At 38.1% G+C, this 20,783-nt stretch overlaps 1 protein-coding gene across 1 annotated transcript in view; it reads right to left on the bottom strand.

Moving 5' to 3' along the window:
* The window catches only part of LOC309480153 (uncharacterized protein), a gene marked incomplete at its 5' end in the record, with an annotated part of 175,726 nt that overhangs the window by 83,678 nt on the left and 71,265 nt on the right, over window positions 1-20,783 (bottom strand). The window contains one exon of the mRNA XM_082144542.1: window positions 17,821-17,940. Within this exon, the coding sequence (XP_082000668.1) occupies window positions 17,821-17,940 (120 nt within the window). The remainder of the gene's footprint in view (window positions 1-17,820; window positions 17,941-20,783) is intronic.

Below are 20,783 nucleotides of genomic sequence, written 5' to 3'. Positions count from 1 at the left end.
AACACAATAAAAGTCGTACAAATTACATAGTAAAAAATTAAACTCACTAAGGCTACATCAGCTAAATCAGCTCCATCACACAGAACAGAGAGAGATTATACAGTCTGAGTCTGTCCATTACTGTATTAATATTATATTTAAAGCAGTTTACATATGAAGCGCAAGAGAATGACTTTCAACACTGTAGGCAAATATATCCATAACATCACTATAAATGAAAATAAATCTTGGCTGTTATTTGCACACAACATTTTTTTAAACTTTTTGGTGCCACTATTTAATATTACGTAATACCAATAACACAATCACATAATACTGGAGCTTCACATCACAGAAATGATGAATATGTGCACGAGTCTGTCATCTATTATCTTCTTACTTCCCTCTCAAGCTGTCAGGAGGAGAATGACTATCGCCATTCACCAAAGATAAATGTATTTGATGCTTTATTCATTCATAGATATTCATGTTAAGTGAGGTTCTAGCACACTAGCATTTATACGTTAGCAGAAACACTGACACACGGTTCATGATCACATGATCACTGTCACACATCATCAGTCTCTCGCTTCAGTGGTTTGATCCCGCCACAATAAAATCAGCCGGATAATTCCATCAATTCAGGATTGAAACCTCAAGGATTCATTTATTACATTACATTTACATACATTACAGACACTTTTATCCAGAGCGACTTACAAATGAGAACAACAGAAGCAGTTAAACTAACAATAGGACAACAATATGCAAGTACGATGAGCCTTTCCAGTTTAAACTAACACAGTTTTTTTTTATATTGAAATATTAATTCATCAAAATTTGTGCATTTGAATGTTTTCCTACATGAAACGTATGTTTTAGATGCCGCCAATACATAGATATTCCAGAGTAGGATCTGCTGCTGTAGTTCGGCTTGATGTCTTCTCAGAGTTTGAGCTTCTGACTGGAATCAGTGTTGGTGAAGCGACTGGAGCTGCAGAAGATGAATGTTCAGATGAGATTAAAGTCAAAACATTAAATATTTATACTGATCAAACCGCTTTAGCCAGAGACTGATGATGTGTGACAGTGATCATGAGCCTTGTGTAGGAGCTGCTGCTGTAATAATAAAATCTTCAACAGCTGTCAGGAGGAGAATGGCAGTAGTTGAGAAGAGACTGTACTGTATTACTGTATAACTGTATAACTGTGTTACTGTATAATTTATTCCTGGTTTATATGAGAGTGAAACACAGTTGAGCTTCTGCAAATAAACCTTCAGCTTGAATGAAGGACATAAGCCTTATAATTCCTAAAGCCGACCTCCTACATGGGTCATACTAGGCTTTAATACACTCGTCTGATTTATGCAATATATCATGTATGACCCATGTAGGAGGCCAATATTGGGAATTATAAGGATTGTTATGCAGTTTATGACTTTGACCACTAATATTTTACAACTCCAAAACGTATGAAGCCATCAGAAAGAGTAGAGCCAATCTGTGGAAGTTTTCACAAATCTGTCAGAAAAGAGTGTTTTCTCACCTGAATACTTGACAGTGTATCTGACTGAGGTCTCAAGTTGATTTCTGCGAGTAAGCTGACATCTCCACTCTCTGTTGTCATCTTCATTCAGGAGTGTTGTAGTCAGAGTGATGATACAGTGATATAGATCTGATGATGATAATATCTGATATCTGGAGTCTGTCTTCAGATCAACACCAGTCTGATTCACCCACAACAGCTCAACTCCCCTATGATCATAACGGACCCGACCATCACAGGAGTACATATATGAATACAACTGACAGGAGAGAGTCACAGAGCGGCCTGGACTGATCTCAGTCTGTGAGGATGAAGATGATGAAGATGATGAAGATGATGATGATGATAAAGATGATGAAGATGATGATGACACTGAAACTGAACACAAGACACAAATCACAGACTCTTCAATCATCATCTGAGTTTAAAGGGAGAATCTGCCCTTTTTAAATTGACCACATAATCATAAACTTACCATGAAGAACATGAAGAGAAACATCAGCATCAGGTCCTGGTCGTTCTCCATTCACATATTGTCTGCATCTGTATAATCCATAATCTTCTCCTGTGACGTTCTTGATGTTCAGAGAGCAGTCAGACTCCAGACTCAGTCTCTCATGTCTCTCTGTGTCTTTATTCTTTATCCCTCCAGTAATCAGTTTAACTCCTGCTGGATGACTATAGCTGTTATAGTAGACCCATGTAGTTGATTTGCAGTCAGAAAGAACATTATTACAGGACAGAGAGACATTTTCACCAGAACTGATGAACACATCCACTCCACTGGTTCCTGAAACACAGTTTATCTCAGTGATCATTATGATATATATTAATAAATGAAACATAAAACACACCAGCATAAAAAGCAGAAGTTTTAAATCATAGTATTTTTCCTGACGTAAAGCAAACAACACACTCTCCAGAATAAACTATTAGTCTTTATCAGAGAGCTGTTCAAATCACTGACACACTCTTAATATGAAGATAATTCTTCATCATCAGATGTTTGAGTGACACTATGTCCAGTATCAGGAATAATACAGTATGATCTGTGTGTATCAATACACAACTCTGAGATCACAACGTGAATGTGTGCAAGAATAAACTGAGCATGTTCAAATGAACTCTTTCCAGACTAATTCCACTAAATGTCTTGAGAATGCAGACACAGCAGACACAGATCACACTTATCAGCCATTTTCTGTTTCTGTCAGTCTTCCTCTTCATTATATATAGTTACAGCTCCTCCTTTAAACATCATCATCTCCTCCTGTGGTTATTAACTTCCTCTCATCTGACCAACCAACCATCACTGGTGAAATAAACATAAAGCCTAATGTTGCAGTGCATGATGGGAACCACCAATCAAAGCTCATCCATGTCTCCTAAAATAATCATTATTGCTAATATAGCGTATAACTGTTGAGCTGAGTGAACCTGAAGGTAGTGATGGTGAGATGAAGCTTCATGAAGCTTTAAAGCTTTCCAGCCTGATGTGTGTAAAAGTGGTTGATTTCTCCAGGTTTCTAATGCACACAGCGACACCTGCTGGTCAATGCTAATATCATGCAGAACAAAAAATCCTCACACTGTAAACTAGGGATGGGACGATACACTTAAACTCACGATACGATGCACCTCGATATGCCAGGGTCACGATACGATACGTCACGATACGATATCAAAAAAGAAAAAAAAAGGTAGTGCAGACTAACTTTTTTTTTTTATACATGCCATGGGATTAATCAATGCATTCTGATGAATGATGTATAATACTGGAGATCAAACAAGATCAAACAAGATCAAACTGGGGGTGGGGGCGCAATGGATAAGACACATGCCTTTGGTGTGAGAGACCCGGGTTCGAATCCACTGTGAGACACCAATGTGTCCCTGATCAAGACACTTAACCCCTAGTTGCTCCAGAGGCGTGCGACCTCTGACATATATAGCAATTGTAAGTCGCTTTGGATAAAAGCGTCAGCTAAATGAATAAATGTAAATGTAATAATAATAATTAATCTGCATACCCTAGTTTTGCACAGATGTAACAAGACTGACAGTGACACAATAAGACCTCATGTAGCATCTTTTTATTTATGTATGTTCTTTAATGTTTGATTATGATTTTACTGTCTTCACATAGGGATGGGATTTGATAAGATTTTATCAATAATAATGCCACTGACGATTCTGATTATCGATCCAATTCTTGAACGATTCTCTTATCGATTCTTGATAGCACTGTGTGGAAAAATGTTTAAAATGCTTTTCAAAAAAGTGGTTTTATTTATTTTAAAGTTTAAGCTTGAGTTAGCAAACTGTACTTTTAATATAATGTATGTAATAAATAGAACCTTATTGTAAAGTGTTACTGATTAGTTATACACCGATTCAGACGTCTCCTGAGTTCACTGTTGGAAAGATCAGTTGTTTTAACGATTCATTAAAATGAATCGGTTCAAAGGAGTCATTATTAGTTCGCGAATTGGACGTGTCGTGCGCGTTGTGTGATTATCCCAGCAGTTAGGACATGGACATCCAAGATTTGTGTCAAGTTGTCAACATAGAAAACATTTCATCACAGTATAGTTTTATTTCGTTTAATTAAAGTGTTGTTTTATGTCAGCTGAATGTCCGGAACGCTTTTCAGAGAAGATAAGGAAACTTATTTAGCACAATTCACACCCAGCAGTAGGGTAGACTGTGTACAGTTGAGACATGTGTACAGTTGAGACACCTTAAATAACTTGCGTGCGCAGCATGCACAAGTTGTGATTTTTGCTGTGCACATGCGTATTAGTGTCCTCTTTTATCCTGCAAAATCTGAAGACTGGACGCGTCTCCGATCAGAAGATATCTGCAAAAGTTTTTTTTCTAAGATAAGGCTTGCATCGTTTTTTGCGCACTCAACTATGAATAACTTATTATCCTTATGTGACTGTTAAACGTAACTGGTACCATTACAAACGTTATTCTGTGCCCTAAAAATTGGCATATTTCATGGTATTGAGTCATGCAAGCTCAATGCAAAATCTAGAGAAATGTGAGAAGTGGCCAGCGGGGGATAGTTGAGACACAAGTGTACCAACTGTACCCCCGATAGAGTTCTATTACAAAACACGCTGTTTATTTGTTCAGTGTTATGATAACAGGTTAAACGTCATAATTGGCCAGCATAGGATGCAATTAAAAATACAATTTCATATGTATTATATTTAAACTGTATATTATTAATAAATATTGTTAAATATCTTGTTCATGTTTTATACATTTTAACGGTGCTAATTTACATCAAATTAATGAATTTAGAAAGGATGAATAAACAGACATGTTGCCCAATTGTTATTTTCTTCATTTGTCTTTATTTATTATATTTGCAATGAACATTTAGTTACATTTCCCTCATTAAAAATGGGTGTCTCAACTGTACCATAGTACTGTCTCAACTGTCCCGTACATTGGTACAGTTGAGACAGAGTTGACACAAAAAGCACCTTATTTTTATTCGCTAATTGTGGAAAATGTAAACTACTTATGGGTATTATTGATTGATAATATATTAGTCTACAAGCTAATGTAATGTCATGTGGCATTTCATGTGAAAATTCAATTCTTTTCAGTATGTATTTTTGTGTGAAAAATCAAAACTCAAAAAGTGTCTCAACTGTACACAGTCTACCCTATAATTCAGGGGAAAAAAAATCTCCGAATGCTCCACACGAAACTTTGGTCTTCCGACCTTTTACCACCGTGTCGATTTATTTTGATTAATATGTGCGAGGGAGAGAGAGCAACACAGCGCCTAGTTTGGAGACGGTGAAGTCGTTTACACAGAGAGTGCGCGCGCGCGACCGGCTCTCTCTCTCTCTCTGGTCGTTCTTTTAGTTAAAACATGCGCCCTGTCACAAACGCAGCCGTTCATCTACATTACTCACCGATCAAATAAGACTTTGGCGGGACAAAAATTCACTTTGGCGGGCGCTAAAACAAGTTCAATGCAGGAAAATTCATGCGTGAGTTTCCATTAGACTCGCACGGTATGTGTCTGTGCTTCAAGATTATGACGCAAGTGCTAAGATTCCGATTGGCCAAGAGAAAAAGTGCTAAGATTCCGATTGGCCCAGAGAAATGTAAATTATAAGAATTATCCAATAATGTTTCGCAATTCTAGCCTGCATGGCAGTTTACTGTGAGAAACAAACCGCTGTCTTGACGTGACGACGTACCGCACCGTTCCCCGGATATAATTTTTTTTTTCATTTAGTTTTACCCTGCTTGATCAGCAGATGGTGCTGCCAGCCTGCCACCAACTCTGCCCCATATACATACACACACATATAATACACTAAATTATTTATATACTACGCAAATCATGCAGCAGTGCCATCTATCTTTATTTTGCGATCCATTTTTTTCGACCTCGATGCGTTTCGTCACGTTTTGTATCGCGATATTTTGTCAAACGATATTTCGTCCCATCCCTACTGTAAACCCTAACGCTCAAATAAGTATTTGGTTTGAGTAGGACAAAGAAAAAAGGAGGAAACATGTGAACAGAGAAGTAAACAGCATGCAATGGAAAGTCACCACAAAGCAAACGTGAAATGTTCAAGATGTGGTTACCAACATGAACACAAAAATGCCCAGCTTATGGACAAATTTGCAAAGCATGCAACAAAAGAAACCACTATGAGAACATGTGCAGAATGCAAGTCTCCAGAAGAGGAAGATACAGACTGTAGAACAAGGTGAACAAAGTGATGAGCAAGATGATTTCTTTGTTGGAACCATTGATGTGCAAACAACACAAACAATGAAAAATGTGCACACAGGCACCACTGAAACACAGAATGGACTGAAAGCCTGAAAATAAACAACAAGAACGTTACATTTAAATTAGACACAGGGGCAGCATGTAATATAATTCCCAACAATGTGTTCAAGTCACTGGAAACTCAAAGAAAACTACAAAAATCACATAATTACATATTCTGGCCACAAGATGTCACCTGTGGGACAAGTTCAACTTACCTCACCTACAGAAACCAAAAGCATAATATTCAAATTCAAGTGCACTTCTCGGATGCACAACCTGTGAAAAATTAGGAATGGTGAGAAGAATATATGAGGTTTCTGGCCTTGGTTGTTTACCAGTTGAGCATCACATTAAAACAGACCCCAGTGTCTCACCAGTGAGACCATCCGCCAAGAAAGGTTCCTGTAGCACTCAAGGACGATATAGTTGAAGAGCTACACAAGATGGAAAGCTTGGGAGTAATTGTAAAGCAAACCGAACCGACTGAGTGGGTGAACAGCATGGTAACAGTGGTGAAGCCAAACAAGATACGCATATGCATAGACCCACAAGACCTTAATAAAGCGATAAAACGTGAACACTACCCTCTACTGACAGTGAAAGAAGTGGTATCCAGCATGCCCAAAGCAAAGATATTCTCAGTCCTAGACGCAAATCAAGGCTTCTGGCAAATAAAACTGGATGATGAGAGTTCGAAACTTCAACACGCCAATAGGGAAGGTACAGATTTCTTCGCTTACCATTTGGTCTTCAGCCAGTGAAGTCTTCCAGCGTGCGGTCGGCAGATGTTAGAAGGTCTTGAAGGTCAACGTCATTGATGATGCAACTACTGCGCAAAATGACCATGGATGGATGGCCCAAGGAAAGAAGGGATGTTCTAAAAGCATACTGGACATTAAAAAAGAAAAAAGCTTCACATCAGGACTTCTTTTTAAATCTGCAAAGCTCATAGCTCCAAACAAACTGAGACAGGAAATGCTGAGGAGAATTCACGAATCACTCCTCGGAGTTGTAAAATGCAAAGAAAGGGCCAGGGATGTTCTGTATTGGCCGAACATGTCAGCGCAGATTGAAGAGTTTGTCTCCCAGTGTCCAGTGTGCAACACACACAAGAACAGTTATCCAAGAGAACCACTGATATCACATCCAATACCAGGAAGACCTTCACTGGATAGGATAGACCTACACCCTAACGCTCAAAATAATTAATTGGTTTGAGTAGGACAAACTTAAATTAAACTAATTAGTTCAGTCAAATTAACTTTTAGGAGTATTTAGCACTTTCTTTTTCTTTCAAGAACTGATATATTTTTAAGTAAACTGAACTCTTTCATTGTTTTGAGTTTTATCAAATGGTTTATTTTAATTTAAACAAACTTAAGTTTAACTGAAACGGCTGGGATGTCTATTTCCCACACTGAAAAAAAAAAATATTAGTTGAATTTACTCAAAATTTTATGGTAAGTGGTTGCACACAATTGATTTTAGCTACATTTAAACAAATGCAGTAAGTTGAACTTATTAAATTTTAGTTCAGCTTAATGCATTTGTTTAAATGTAGCTTAAATCAATTGTGTGCAACCACTTACCATAAAAAAATTTGTAAATTCAACTAATAATTTTTTTCAGTGCAGCATGCTTTGCCGATAGCACTTGAATGGGAGAGTAAATGCTAAAATTAAGTGGTTTTTTTTGTGCAAGTTTAATGTTAAGTGTGAGATTTAGTAGTGATTAATGTTTTGTTATACTAATTTATAAGAATTTCTGTTAATGTTGGTTTTAGGATAGTTCCCATCGTGGTGACAAGTGGTGCATGCGGCTTGATTTGAGAGCAAATAAAATCTTTATATTGTTGCACTCATACAGCAAGTGCTGTATAACATACTATTAGCATGATAACATAATAGTATGTTAGCAAACCAACTTGTTAAAACTGTGTTCACATTGAGATTACATGAAGGTTTTAAGTTAAATGTATGAAATAGTGTACTCTGATTTTAATTGTTCTTAACTTGAAATGTTTAAGTACAAACTTACAATCTGCCAGTTCTGCTTACTTAAACTTTGAATTTCAAAACTTAAAAAAAATCATCATTCGATTGCCTTTTTGAGTTCTGCTAACTTATTCAGGTTTACAGTGTTGGTCAAAAATTGTATTATATCAAAAACACTATATAATAGATTTCCTACTATGGAAGTCAATGAGACCAGAAACTGTCTGGTTACTGACATTCTTCTAAATATCTTCCTTTCTGTTCAGCGCAAGAACTTATCAGCAGGCAGTATCCCTCCTCCTTAAACAGTCTCAGCTCGACAGTTTCGTAGAAGACTATTACCTTCTCAAAGCCAATAAACCAGTTCCTTCCAGTAGCCGCCTTATTGTTCTGGCTCCTGAGTTTGATGCAACAGAAGAGGTCATTCGAGTTGGTGGACGCCTCCGACGAGCAGAGGATCTGGATCCTAACTTCAAACATCCTATCGTACTGGATCCGAGCCACTGCATCACCAAACTGTTAATCCAGGATTTTGACCAGAGATAATGCCATCCTGGACCAGAGCGAGTCTTCGCTGAACTCCGACGGTCGTACTGGATATTGAGAGGGTGTGAGGCTGTTCGGAAGCATCAATATGCTTGTCTGGAGTGCCGGAAGTTAACCCTCTGAGGTCTGAGGGGTTTTTGGGGTCCTTGAGATGTTCTGACATGCCCTGACATTTGTGCTTTTTTCAGTTGCTTATAAACATATTAATGGCAAAGGTATAATTACACTCTATTTAGCACAAACAGGGCTACCATAATATGTGAGCAACATGCATGTACATGTTTGTATTTTTGAGAGAATAATGTTTATGCATGGTTATTGAAAAAACTAAAAACTAAAGTTTCTGAAATAAGGCCACAAAACACATACTAAATACGTGTCAATAAGACTTTTGACTAATTGATGTCTTTGCCTAGAGTTTTTTCTTCAAAATGATGTGAAAATCATCCTGCCCTTATCATTCACATAACACAATACATTGATTTAAATCTTGTAAAACACTTTTTGTTTGTAAAGGCAATATGCACAAGGGGCGTCAACCATTCAACAGCATCATGCATATGTAGTGGTTCACACCTCAGGAGACAATGGGGCCCGCATACTTAATGAGCCATTCATTCAGGTGTGTCACCTATAGCCACAAGAAAGAATGCAAGAGCAATATATACAGTATATATATATATATATATATATATATATATATATTCTACCAAATTGGTTCACAGTTGGAAGCATGTCAATTTTTTTTTTTTTTTACAAATTTTGCTTGCAAATTGTATAATATCCAAGGAAAACATGTCTATTAATTGTGCAGTTAATTCTCATACTGTATTTTCAGTTTTGGAATATGTATCCTCTCCCCAAATTTGTCAATAATAAAACACAATAAAAATTATTTAAAGAAAATGCTTATATTTACCTTTTAAAATTTGTTTACATCTACCTTGTAAATATATATTTTTTTATTAAAAAGGTTACAATTACAACAACAATTGAAGTGTAATCTTTCTTTGTAAAAACTAAAGTATACATTTTATCATACATATTTCAAACTTCGAATATAGCCTACATTGACAAAACATACTATATTTAACATATTAGCAAAAATTGGCAAACAAAAGCTTATTTGAGGTGGCAGATATTTTACAGTAAAAATGTGTAATCTATCCAAAACTAATCAACGAAATGTTGTCTTTCATATGTCTGTAACATAGGTCTTTCGTTTTTATTATAAGGAATATAAATGTTAATTTGCAGTTTAATACGTTGCTTATACAAATACATTTTATTTCAACATATTTCAATCGATTTTACTCAGTATAGCAAAATAGTTTGCTAAAAGCAGATCATTCATTCACACACAGAAACGCAATTCAAATTTAAACCGTCTTTTTGCGAGTTGTGGTAAACAGCGCATCTCTGCGTTCATTAATTTACACAGAAACGCGATTTACTTGAGAATGAAAAAAAAAACTTACTATATTATTCCATCCGTTGCTCCTCGAAATACCAGCACTTCTGAGGTAAGTTTTCCATTATTATTATTCCTCACAGCGCTGCGAGACAGTGTAGACAACTACACTTATCTGAATAAACTTGATGTGTTTTCTCGAGCTGATATGTGGGCGTTCACAGTTTGTATGGGATCGTCTCAGTCATTTGCGTTTGAATAGCGCGCGCTCTCCGTGGGCGGGGCCGATTATAACGTAATGAGATGAGATGAGCTCGGCTGGAATCGCTCTCTTTTAATACAGATTTCACAAGATGAGGATATTTGTTTTTTATATAAATTACTTCATTTAAAAGACGAGAATTCAAGCTTCATGCCTGTGTGTCTGTATGCCTGTTTGACTGAGTATTCGCTCAGTTATTGTTCATTTTCGGACGCGTTTCAGAATGGACTACACTGGCAGAGAGAAGGCAGAACTCGCTTCGTGTTTATTTTTCTTTATTTGGCAAAAAGCACAACACTTTGTTTTTATTGTGAGTATACACAAAAATAATACACATTTAACAGAATCGATTGATGTATGAAACTCCTATGGAAAATCAAAGTCAACAGAGTATTTATGAGTTTCTTTTACATTGATAAAAAAAAAGCGAGCTGGTATCGCCGGCGATACCGTAGACCTCAGGGGGTTAAGATCCAAACCTGTTTCACCGAAGATGGCTGACTTGCCTCCTGCACGACTGCGTTTGTTCAAGCCAGCGTTCTATTCCACTGGGATGGACTGCTTTGGGCCATTCCATGTGAAGATTGGTAGGCGTACAGAAAAGAGATGGGGCATCATATTCAAGTGTCTTACCACTCGAGCAGTGCATCTTGATGTACTTACCTCTATCGACACAGATGCCTTCTTGATGGCAGTACGGAGGTTTACAGCACGTCGTGGTACCCCTGCTGAATTTTACTCTGATCAGGGGACAAATTTCAGAGGGGGAGAGAAAGAGTTGAGAGAGGCTTTCACTGTCATGAATCCTAACCTGCAAGGGTTGCTGGCAAAACATCAGATCGACTTCCATTTTAATCCTCCAGCAGCTCCACACTTTGGAGGAGTGTGGGAGCGAGAGATTCGCTCTGTAAAAGCAGCACTTAGCACCACAATTGGAGCACAAAGCGTTCCTGAGGAAGTACTGAGAACGGTTCTAATTGAAGTGGAGGCGATCTTGAATTCCAAACCGTTGGGGTATGTGTCAGCTAACATCTCAGATGTTGACCCAATAACACCAAATCATCTTTTGATGGGGCGGCCCAGTAGTTCATTGCCGCAAGTTGTCTATCAAGATTCTGAACGCCTAAGTCGCAGACGGTGGAGACAAAGTCAGATACTGGTGGATCATTTCTAGGCCAAGTTCATTCGCTACTACTTACCAGGTCTTCAGCTCAGGCAAAAATGGCAAAGGACTACCGAGGACCTTAATGAGGGGTCTGTTGTAATGATGGTTGATAACCAATTACCAAGGGCTCTATAGTTAGTAGGCAGAGTGGTCAAAGTGTTACCAAGCACTGATGGACATGTGAGAGCCGCTGAGGTAAAAGTTAATGACAAGAGCTTCATCAGACCTGTGGTAAAGCTAATTCAGCTGCCTGAATTGCCCAAAGAGGATTAACAGTCAATTGGAACACATTTACATTGCAAATGTGGGGGCGGCTGTTACAAAGGTAGCGCAAAGGCGCCAACTAGTGGCTATTAGTGGATGCGCAGGAAGTGATCGCGCACGTGAAATGCGCGTGAAGAATAACAGATGCACTCTCCTCAGGAAGACTGTTACAGAAGTCACGGTGCAGTGTTCGTGTTAAACAATAATAACTGTGTACGTCCTTGTGAGAAAGTGAGTTTAATTTATTCTTTACTTGTTCTAGATTGATTATATATGTAAATATCTAGAACTAATCGAGTATTTGGGTCATAAATCCACTCGGGAGAAATGACGAGCCATGCCGTGTAGTTAACACAGAGTGAATGTCATTGTAGAATGCTGATGCATGTTATTTGTAACAGGTTTCAGTTTTATGCTTGTATTATACAAACAGATATATTATTGTTGTTTACATTACTTTCACATTGTTTGTGTTTAAATTGGTGTATTGGGTTAGATATAGGCTAATGCTAAGCTGATTGATAGACTTCATCTATAATGCTACTTTATACAATGTTACATTTATTATTGTTTTGTTTATTTTCAGCTACACTATATACTACACTGCATTCATACCCTCAAATACCTGATGTAAACATACCATTCCTGTTAATCTAAACTGAGAGGCAACTACTTCAGTGTCTAATGTATGTCTGTGCTGCCGAAGATAATTCAGTAAAAAGTTTAAACTGATCTCTGCCTCCTGTCATGCGTTCTGACCGACCCTCCAGGGTGAGAACTATAGCCTCATAAGCACCTGTGGTCCTTTCTCTAAAACAGTAAGTATAATGTTTTAATTTACTCAAATAGCTAGCGAAACCAGAGTTAAAACCCACAAGTTTTTCTTTCTTATAAACTTCATCTTAACTGCTTCGTCACCATTGCGTGGCTTCATTTCTCAGGTGGTTTGAGGCAGAACTTGTGCTAATATTAGTTTAATAATTGTTTCAGGGAGCAAGGATCAGACAGCTCAATTTATTAAATTGCGGTCTGAATATGACCATTTCTTTACGGGGGTGAAAAACTGCAAAGGTTTTAACCACATTTGAGTATCCAGAAATATGATTTCTGAAGTATTTTGTAAGCATATCCTAATGTGTCATATTTTACAGTGTTAACAATGCACTAATTTTAGTATTGCACCCCTGTGTTCATATTTTTCATAAGTACCCTTTTCTGCTTTTTTAGAGCAATTCTGGAGAAATTGGGTCTGCTGGGGAAGGTAACTCCCATACAGGCAAAAACATGGGACTTAAAAAAAAAAGAAAAAAAAAAGTAAGAAACTTAATACACACATCCTTGCTGAATCATCACTGCTGAAACTTGGCCCTGGTTTTTCCTCATGGATGAGGTGTTGGGACAGAGGCATTGCACCAATCCCTGAGGACACACCAGGGCTGAGTTCAGCACCAGCAGCACCAACAAGGTAATCGGGGAATGTAGTGTTTGTGTATTAGTCAGGAGATGGCGCTGTAGTCCACATGTTGTCACCTATAAAAGGTGTAGAGTAAGAATTGAAGTGTGTCATAAAAGGTCATTACAACTGTAATATGTAATTGTAATCTAAATTGCATTTACCCCTGCATTGATTTATGTATGTTCTAAGCATTAATAAAAAAAAAAAAAAAAAAAAAAAAAAAAAAAAAAAAAAAAAACAACATCCGCAATTGCTGGTATACTGGAAATCTCTGAACACATCTAGTGTGTGTAATCAGAAATGTCCTGTATCTGATCATCTCTGTGCATCTCAAGTGTATGGACGTGTAGGGGTTTTCACACACCTTAAGTTTCACTGAAATTTCCAGTATTTGTGAACCGCTATCTGTGCATCTGTAAATCGCTGCACGCATCTGTGGATTTTGAAACACTTCTAGCGTCAACATGCAGAAAAAGCCACAGATAAGTGGACTCCACCCACCGTTTACTCAAGCCAATCAGATAACAGCTACATTGCTCCAGAATAAGCAGAGAAAACTAAGGGGGAAAATATACTACACAATAGCAAGGATCCTCTGGGACAGCGGGAAGAATGGGAAGAACAAAACACCAGTAAAATAGACAGATTAGACTGACACGACTGACAGAACGGTCAGAGGAGAACCTTGACAGAGAGAAGTGAAGAGAGAATGATCAGTCCCAGCAGACACAGATCACACTTATCAGACATCTTCTTCTCAAAGCCTTGGGTTAAGTGAACTGCACCTATAATGTGTGCTAGTGCTTTTCCTATCCATTGATGTAATATTACGCTGGCCCTTTAAGAAAAGTCACTGTCTGGAAGTATGGCGATAGTTGTCTATGAGCAGCGCGGTTTTACAACGTGGTTTTGCAAAGTGCTCACGCAGACCACATATAGTTACAGCTCCTCCTTTAAACATCATCAGCTCCTCCTGTGGTTATTAACTTCCTCTGTTCTGATCAACTGAGTGATTAAATCCTGCTAGAGTTGCTGTATAGAGACACGATGCCACAGTGAAGTGTTGCTTTACATGCGTATTGTGAACCGCACTATCTCAACACACATCTGCTCTGAACACAGTTTATAAGATATTCTTTTGCACACGAGAGCATTACTGTTAGTCTCCCTTCCTTATTTTAGCAGTTTCCTGAATTATAAAACAGATTTTAAAAGTATTGTAAAGTAATTATTAGCATCAGCTTGGTAAAATAAACCTGCATTTGCACATGAGCGTCTGTAAAGCAGATATTAACTGTCTTCAGGGAGTTTCTACACATGGATTATAACGTTCTGCTTTACTCTCTCCAGCCTTGAGAAATATATCAGATCCAGACTCCTTTATCAACACTACAAATGCTCTGGAAGATCTGGGATGTATTTCTCAAGCACCACTGATTTAACTTCCGCCTCCCTGAACTTCTGGACCACTTTGCTAAAACACTTGAACGAGTCGTTTTCGACCAACTATCTACATTTCTCACACAGAACATCCTCCTGGACAACAACCAGTCTGGCTTCAGAAGCGCCACTAAACTGAGACGGCCCTGCTCTCGGTTATTGAAGCTCTGAGACTGGCAAGAGGAGCCTCCGAATCCTCAGTTCTCCTCTTGCTGGATCTGTCTGCTGCTTACAGTTAACCACCAAGAAGAGCATCTCAGGAACAGTGCTTCAAGTCTGACCTCTCAGTGGGTCCTTCAGGGTGTCGTGAGGTGTTTAAGACCCAATATCTAGCTCTCGGTTATTGAAGCGGCTTCTCAACTACAACTCGCTTCAGTGGACTTACAGATACATTACCAGCTCATGAAGGGGAATTAACATATTCCTAACAAACATCTCAGGAAAGGAGACTTATTAAACACAACTGCAGAGGTTTTATTAAGAAAATTATAGCAATCATTCAAAATGAAAAAAGATGCTAAAAACAGGAATGAACAGGCAAGATCCAAGAATCCTCAAATCAGCTCCATCACACAGAACAGAGAGAGATTATACAGTCTGAGTCTGTCCATTACTGTATTAATATTATATTTAAAGCAGTTTACATATGAAGCGCAAGAGAATGACTTTCAACACTGTAGGCAAATATATCCATAAAACCATATAAATGAAAATAAATCTGGCTTTTTATATGTAAAAACAAAAAAAAACATTTTAATCTAAACTTGATTATGTCACTATAAGTGCTCAGAGTTTTTTCTCTGTTTTCTGAGAAGAAGAAAATAAAACAATGAACAATCCTCTGTAAGTTTTTGCTATTGTAAATATTGCTGCAGATTGGCTCTAAACTCATCAGTATTTTATTCTAATATTGTCGGCATCTCTATTTCCTCTGGGTGCTTCGAGTCCTTCCTCCCTGCAAAATAAAAGCATTGACTGACCTCTCGTATGTGTTTTTATCATGATTGCAGATTGTTCCAGATCAGATGAGTGTGAATCATCAGATTGTGTGCGGCTCAAAACTCACCAGCTCTTCTTGCACAGATGATCTGAAGAAGAATCACAGTAGGAGCAGCAAAACTGCGATCTCAACAATAATCACAATCACTGCAGGAAACATGAGAGGAAGAAGAGAAACTGTACATGACTGAAGTCAAGGGTATTCAACTGTAACAGCTTTAACTCTGTTACCTTAGCGGTTATATTTTTCCACACCATTAGGGGGCGCTAATCATCTTCATAGATGATTATTTAGCCAGGTACTATACCTGAAGAAGTAGGCAAACATGTGGATAGTGGAAGCAATGGCTTTCTTAGGCTATTCCGTTTGACTTTATAAGGTCCTATGATCGAGGAATGTGTTTCCTTTTTGGTCAATCAGTAAGTAGTATGTTTTTTTTTTTACAAATATTAAACCAGAGTGTACATGTATTTAATGTATAACTATGATATTGAGTGTGTTGAGCATTGGGCTATTCATGCTTATTGTGACGTGTCATCTATTTAGATGGACCTTTTTATTCCTGTGCTTTCTTACATGGGTGAAAGTACTTGCTTCAACTAACTTTCTGCTTTGTGGTTTGGTGCTTGGATTATGATTCTTGGATGTTTAACGTGAGCACTAGAGGGTTTGGATTGCCCTTGTGGAAGACAGGAGGACACCTTTCCTATCTGCAACATTGGGACTATCAAATTAAAAGTGCTGACTTTTGCAAGGACATTTCATCCATTACCAAGCTTTGTTGGCTTCACCATCAGCTAAGTTTAATCATTGACTTTTCCAGTACAGATTCCCCAAATGCTTAACTTTTCTTGTTTGATGACTGATGTAACTGATGTTTTTCTGTTTTCTACCTTGTTTATTATTTTGTTTTGTGTTTTTTTTGTATAATGTAAACATTTGAGATTTTGGGTTGGTGAATACATTATAAGCGTAAAGCTTGGATCTGATTCTTCAGAAATATAGCTGTGTAACCCGCATGTAGTAAGTCTTTTATTTTGGCGGGCCCACTTCCTGCGCTTTCCCCGAACTCCCAACTTCCTCAAAGTTACGCGTCACGGAGTTCACTTCCTCTCTGCCTCCACTGTGGCTGTGGCATGGTCTGTTCGGCGTCCCCTAACACATCTATAAAGTGCTCCAACTTTAGCGATTCAAGCTCTGAATACTCGGTGAGTCTTTTTTTTTCAACTGTAACTTGTTCAGTTCAGCCGTGTGATTGATCACCGAAGCATTATTTTGACTATAGTTGCTGCCGCTTCCCAATCAGAGCTGTTTGATTTCGCTCTGTTTAGACGTCGGGCTGCGCCTGGAGACCCGCGTTAATCATTCCGATCTCAAAGGTAAACGTTTTACCTGTTATATTATGAAGGCATTGATTTAATAGGTTAGCACGGTTGCTAGTTTAGAGCATTATTGCTGTTTTGAGCGTGTTTAAACCAAAGCAAACTAGTTTTCTATACCTAAGTTAATATCAAGCCTTGCCATCCCTACTCTGATATATAACTTAAGCCCAAAAGGGTTAACGGTTACACAACTATCAACAGTTATTGATGAAGCATTTACAGACTGACTGATAGTTTAATGTTATAAAGCTGTCAGTATAAATGAACGAGTACCTCTGTATAATGATCCAGCAGACACACAGACTTCAGTTTCTGATGCTGTATCAGCTGGATCTGTGGATCACGTCTGTTAGTTCAGTTCAACACATAATGCCACATATACACAACATCATCATCACATAATACTGGAGCTTCACATCACAGAAATGATGAATATGTGCACGAGTCTGTCATCTATTATCTTCTTACTTCACTCTCAAGCTGTCAGGAGGAGAATGACTATCGCCATTCACCAAAGATAAATCTATTTATACAGTGATCATGTGATCATGAACCTTGTGTAGGATCTGCTGCTGTAGTTCGGCTTGATGTCTTCTCAGAGTTTGAGCTTCTGACTGGAATCAGTGTTGGTGAAGCGACTGGATCTGCAGAAGATGAATGTTCAGACGCATCCCCTGTAGGACATTAACATCATATGTTCATATCGATCATGACATGCAGTTTGTGTTCCATCATCACAGTTTACAGTGGCAGTAGTTGAGAAGAGACTGTACTGTATTACTGTGTTACTGTATAATTTATTCCTGGTTTATATGAGAGTGAAACACAGTTGAGCTTCTGCAAATAAACCTTCAGCTTGAATGAAGGACATAAGCAGGGCTGGACTGGCCATCGGGCATACCAGGCACTTTCCCAGTGGGCCGACGTGCTTTTTGGGCCGATACATCTCATACTCATACATCATTTTTATTTTTTTATTTTTTTTTATTTTTTTTTGCGGCCCATAAAATGTGTACATCGGCGGCCCATTCGTTTTGTTTTGTTTTGCTTAATTGGCGGCGCTGGGTTTGTGCCGGTGTAATGCATTGGTCAAAAAAAGTCAGCGTTATTTTTTTTTTTTTTTTTGACAGACCAGCCCATGAAACACGTAGATCAGCGGCCCATTGGTTCTTTTCTTGATTGACACTGGGCTGGCCCAATCACAACTTTAAACGAGCGTGCAGCAGTGTCAGTGTGTATCTGTCAAAATAGTCTGCGAGATGGAGAAAAACGCAAGGAAAGTTCAGAGAAATAGTGTGAAAAAATAGAACCAGGCCCTTAAAGCAGACACTGTAAACTGTGTCAAAATATATGTTTTCTGACCTTCATCAGCTCCTGTGGCAGATGATGATAGTGAGGAGGATCAGGAGAGAGATGAGAAAGTGTAGAGCCTGCGGTAAGCAGAACTACTTTCAAAACACCCATAGGAACCCATAACCCAGTTACAGATAATATCCACATCTGCATAGTTGACGATTACCGCAATTCACTACAAATCTAATGAGAGGCGTTTGTAAACCATGTTTTCCGCCAAAATAAAAGCTTGATGCAGTTTCCGTCAAAATAAAAGATCATGTGCTTATCTCTTTCAAGTATAGAAATTGGTACAAAACTAATTATGAAAGTTTCCTTTATTTTTTTAGTGCATTTGTTTTACAAAATATGGCTATTACTGTCATACGATTAATATTATAACTATTATGTAGTGTAATGTAAATAGACACTGTAACTAAAAGAGGTTTCGATTTTTCTTTGTTTAATTTGCACACTGAATATGGGTTGGAGCTTTTAATTTTGAACTCTCAAAGTGCACCAGATTGATGAATTTAACATTAAAATGCACAACATTTTTCTTATGGGGGGCCATGCCCCCAAACCCCCCTAGAAGAACCAAGGTCCACCCACCACAGTTTTACCAAAAATCCTGTGAGAAACACTGGTATTGCTATGCCAATGCAGCTTATAGCTTGTTCATGGATTCATCACTGTAGAGTATAGTTCCTAAATGTCAATGTCTAAATGTATTAATAAATGTCAAATTTTTACTTATTTCATCTGTTAACTCTCACTCGTTCCTATACTCACTCATTACCACCTGGCATTAGTGGTTTTAAGGAATAGGAGATGGTATGCATATATTTAAGGGCGTGCAAAGATGGGTGGTGTTTATGATCATATAGTGGGCCAGTCTGGGCCCAAATGCCCGGGCCGATTTTTTTTGTCCCAGTCCAGCCCTGGACATAAGCCTTATAATTCCTAAAACCGACCCCCTACATGGGTCACACTAGGCTTTAATACACTCATCTGATTTATGCAATATATCATGTATGACCCATGTAGGAGTCCAATATTGGGAGTTATAAGGATTGTTATGCAGTTTATGACTTTGACCACTAATATTTTACAACTCCAAAACGTATGACGCCATCAGAAAGAGTAGAGCCAATCTGTGGAAGTTTTCACAAATCTGTCAGAAAAGAGTGTTTTCTCACCTGAATACTTGACAGTGTATCTGACTGAGGTCTCGAGTTGATCTCTGCGAGTAAGCTGACATCTCCACTCTCTGTTGTCATCTTCACTCAGGAGTGTTGTAGTCAGAGTGATGATACAGGGACCTGGAGCTGGTGATGATAATATCTGATATCTGGAGTCTGTCTTCAGATCAACACCAGCCTGATTCACCCACAACAGCTCAACTTCCTCAGAACGGACCCAATAACCACAGAAGAGATCATCATATGAATACAACTGACAGGAGAGAGTCACAGAGCGGCCTGGACTGATCTCAGTCTGTGATGATGAAGATGATGATGAAGATGATGATGATGAAGATGGAGACACTGAAACTGAACACAAGACACAAATCACAGACTCTTCAATCATCATCTGAGTTTAAAGGGAGAATCTGCCCTTTTTAAATTGATCACATAATCATAAACTTACCATGAAGAACATTCAGATGAACATAAGCATCAGGTCCTTGTTCTCCATTCACATATTGTCTGCATCTGTAAGATCCATAATCTTCTACTGTGATGTTCTTGATGTTCAGAGAGCAGTCAGACTCCAGACTCAGTCTCTCATGTCTCTCTGTGTCTTTATTCTTTATCCCTCCAGTAATCAGTTCAACTTCTGAATCACTGAATCTGTTCTTGTAGACCCATGTAGTTGATTTGCAGTCAGAAAGAGCTTTATTACAGGACAGAGAGACATTTTCACCAGAACTGATGAACTTAGTCACTCCACTGGTTCCTGAAACACAGTATATCTCAGTGATCATTATGATATATATATATATTAATAAATGAAACATAAAACACACCAGCATAAAAAACAGAAGTTTTAAATCATAGTATTTTTCCTGACTTAAAGCAAACACACTCTCCAGAATAAACTATTAGTCTTTATCAGAGAGCTGTTCAAATCACTGACACACTCTTAATATGAAGATAATTCTTCATCATCAGATGTTTGAGTG

The sequence above is a fragment of the Leuciscus leuciscus genome (assembly GCF_965113295.1).
Source record: "Leuciscus leuciscus genome assembly, chromosome: 1".
Taxonomy (NCBI): domain Eukaryota; kingdom Metazoa; phylum Chordata; class Actinopteri; order Cypriniformes; family Leuciscidae; genus Leuciscus; species Leuciscus leuciscus.
This window is presented reverse-complemented; position numbering and strand designations above follow the sequence as displayed.